The sequence below is a fragment of the Mandrillus leucophaeus genome, unplaced genomic scaffold (genome assembly GCF_000951045.1).
Source record: "Mandrillus leucophaeus isolate KB7577 unplaced genomic scaffold, Mleu.le_1.0 Scaffold1061, whole genome shotgun sequence".
Classification (NCBI taxonomy): domain Eukaryota; kingdom Metazoa; phylum Chordata; class Mammalia; order Primates; family Cercopithecidae; genus Mandrillus; species Mandrillus leucophaeus.
Window position 1 is genome coordinate 283,615 of NW_012098777.1, and position 3,631 is coordinate 287,245.

The following is a 3,631-nucleotide window of genomic DNA, read 5'->3' on the forward strand; positions in this document are numbered from 1 at the left end:
TTTTTTCTTTCTCTTTCTTTTTTGTTTGTTTGTTTGTTCGTTTCCTTTTTGGCCTTTATTTATTCTTCCTAATGGCTAAGGTCCATTTTAATGAGGTGTTATAGTGCTTTTCCTTTATTCTGTGACCATCTCTACCATGTATGGAATGATCATTCAATGTTATGCTAAACAAAAGAACTGATGTTTCACCAAACACTCTATAAGAAGATTCGCAGACCTCCACTCACCTGGCTGGCTGTGCAGTTGGATAGGCAAGTCCTATTATCAGCTGCCAGATAGAAGTTGGTGGGACATGCACAAGTGTGGGTTTTTCCAGGGGCTAAAAGGCACAGATGACTGCAACCACCATTATTTATCATGCAGAGATGTTTGGAGACTACAGATAAGAAAGAAACAACAACAACAAAACAGGATAATCAAAACTAGTAATATAACATGGGATTAGAGATAGGACACTTAAGCTTCATAACTTGAATTGGAATAAATCTTTGTAATCAAGAACTCATCAAGACTATAAATATAATTTTACTTTGTCACAAATGCTACTCATTGTCCATTGACATTAATTTGACCATTCAATAATTTTAAGGGTGCATTTCTACAAAACAAGAATTTTAGTAGGAAAAAACTGTCCATGAGAAAAATAAACAAGACTAGAAGCATTTTGGATGAAGACAACATATGTTCAGAAATACAAACATAAAATAAAACAATGAAACAATGATCTACACCTAGGAGTGTAATGGCTTTGCTTTATAGGCCAGATAGGTTTTTTAAGGAAAATAATCAAACCTTCATTTCACAAGGCCAGATGAAATTCCTATTAAACATATGTTGAAGAAAACTTGATAGAGTTGTCAGTTTTAAAATCTGAGAGCTACTTAAACATAATTCCTCCTACTCAACATTGCAGAAACTAAGGATCCTCTATTTTGTAAACAAATTATTTCAAGAATACAGTCTTCACTTATCTGACTAAGTGCATTATTATCATTTTAGCTTTATATGAGTTGAACAAATCTACAATTCTTTGTCCTATTATTGAGCTTCTATCATATGTCTTAAGAGCAGTACTTCATATTGATTGAATTCTTCCATAAAGTGATGCTAAATAATTAAATCTAGTAAACTTCATCAAAAATAAAATTACATTTAACCTTGAAAGAATAAAAAATGGAATGTTACTGAAAGATGTTAATGCATTTATGGAAATCATGGAAAGAATAATTACCATCAGGTTGTCTATAAGAATGATACACCTGGATATCTGTGATGGCATGCCATGAGTTAATCAGTGAGAGTCTGTCTGCTCCCGATGTTTTATGGGCACGGCTGAGTGACTTGGTTTTCCCATCAGTCCAGTAGATGTAGTCTTCAAACAATGTTAGTGCAATCACCCCTGGAATATCTTGATTAGGGACTGTAATAGGAGATGGTAAGATTAATGTTCAGTCTTGGAAGACTGCCAGTTAAAATATTCAATACTACATGGGCTGACAGATACAACTGCTACAGAACTTCATGTGAATAATTGCTGTGACAACCTGTCAGGCCAGCAAAGTTCTTTATTACCGGTTAAGAGAATGCAGGATTGGGCACAGGAGCTAGTTTTGCTCAGATTTGGCTTGGTTCAATCACTGGAAAAAAAAATGAATGTGATTCTTTCACCGTTAAAGCCTGCTTCACCAGAAACAAATACCATCCACCATTTTAAAATTCATAATTTATATATATGTGTGTATGTGTGTGTATACATACACACATATTTACATATATACATATATATCTCCTTCTGGTTGTTCTTAACTTAAATACCTAAATCTAAATGTCATTGTCCTACTTTTTTCACATGCAAAATGATTAAATTATAGGTCCTGGAAGGAATGTGTCTACTACCTGGAAATAAAGTGGCTGTGAAACTACTATAAACCTTTTCAGCCACTGAGATTTTATGAGCACTTTTACTTGCAAGGTGAGCTGGGATGGGGTAGAGGGAAATAAGTGTGGCAGATAATAATGTATTATGCAAATTTAATGATCATAAAACTGTTTAGGTGCAGATTAAAATTGTTTTATAATTATTCTTTCTGATGTTTAAATGTAAACAGTAGAGTGAGCATCACAAATGTGAATTATTCATTTGAGAGAGTCCAGGGTCCTATCCAGTAAATAAGATATGGTAGATCTGTTCAGTGGTTTGGGTTTAAATAATTTTAAACAGTGATAGAGTTTTCTTTGTGCTTCTACTTTCTCAAGATTGACAAATAATAAATGGAGAAGATGAAAATTCTCTAACTTATACAAACATACTATTTTTCTGTATTAATTTTGAGATATACTTTTAGAAATTCTGACATGTTCATTAATGAAAAAAGGTACGATATTTCCAGTAATATTTACTTTTTTCTTAGATTTTAATGACTGAAAATTAATGTATGGCATATTCCTCATTCATTAGTAACTAAAAAACTATCAAAATTTCAAATACAATTTAGTATTTACAAGAAGCTTTACAGCCTTATTTTTTAAAGCTGAGTAAATTTGTATTATCAACTAAAGCAGATATTTTAATTTTTTTGATTTGTTATTTGTATTCTGATAGGCCAAATGTTATCAGATAACTCACTACAACTAAGAGACAATAGAAATAAAAGAAATAAAATTAGAAACCTCAACATAAGTCATATATTAAGTCACTGAATACTATTTCTAATATAAAATCTAGTTAGAAATTCATCTCAGAACAGATACTATGCATATGAAGGATGTAAACATTTTAAAAATCCAGATTTGTACACTTTAGATGTTTTGAATTTTGATGTAAAAATCTAGATGTGCACACAACTTAATTATCTATGTGTTCTTGTAGACACAGATATCATTACTAAAATAAGTGAAATTAGATAGAATGAAAAGGAGGACACTTTACTATAATTAATTACGTGTGAGCTATTTATACAAACTAATCCCACCATTTTTCTTTGACTTTATAAATTCATACAAAAAAGATAAAATAAATGTGGCAAAATGTTAGTAATTAATTGAATCTTGGTGATGGATGATTATTATAAGATCCTTTCACCTTATATATAGATTTCAAGATTTTTAGAATAAAATAAAAATTTATGGGAAATGTTGAAAGCCTCAAAATATTTAATGTGAATCTCGTTAGATGCAAAGGTGATAGTTAAATCATTAAATATGGGCTCAAAAAGTAAATCATCATTTTTAAGGACCACAATCCATAAGAGATTTAATTTACTTATGTAAGAAAAATAAAGTTATTGTAAGAATCTGCCAATTAGCACATCAAAAGTAACAGTTTTTTTAATTATCAGCAGTAACTACAGGTGATATTTATTAAGCACTTGGGTGCACTAGAACTAGGTCAGTGGGAGAGGCAATTTATATATTTTATTTTATTTTATTTTATTTTATATTCTTAAAAACTCTATTGTGCAGTAGTAGTGATAAGGTTTGTCTCCATGTCTCCACTCAAATTTCATGTTGAATTGTAATCTCCAGTGTTGAAGGAGGGATCTGGTGGGAGGAGATTGGATCATGGGAGCGGATTTCTCCCTTGCTGTTCTCCTGCTAGTGAGCGAGTTCTCACGAGATCTGGTTGTTTTAA

General features: G+C 31.3%; 1 protein-coding gene across 1 annotated transcript in view; it reads right to left on the minus strand.

Annotated features, from left to right (window-relative positions):
• Positions 1-3,631, minus strand: part of LRP1B (low density lipoprotein receptor-related protein 1B) — a gene marked incomplete at its 5' end in the record, with an annotated part of 705,068 nt that overhangs the window by 253,548 nt on the left and 447,889 nt on the right. Inside the window, 2 exons of the mRNA XM_011984332.1 lie at positions 228-376; positions 1,232-1,420. Coding sequence (XP_011839722.1) covers positions 228-376; positions 1,232-1,420 — 338 coding nt within the window. The remainder of the gene's footprint in view (positions 1-227; positions 377-1,231; positions 1,421-3,631) is intronic.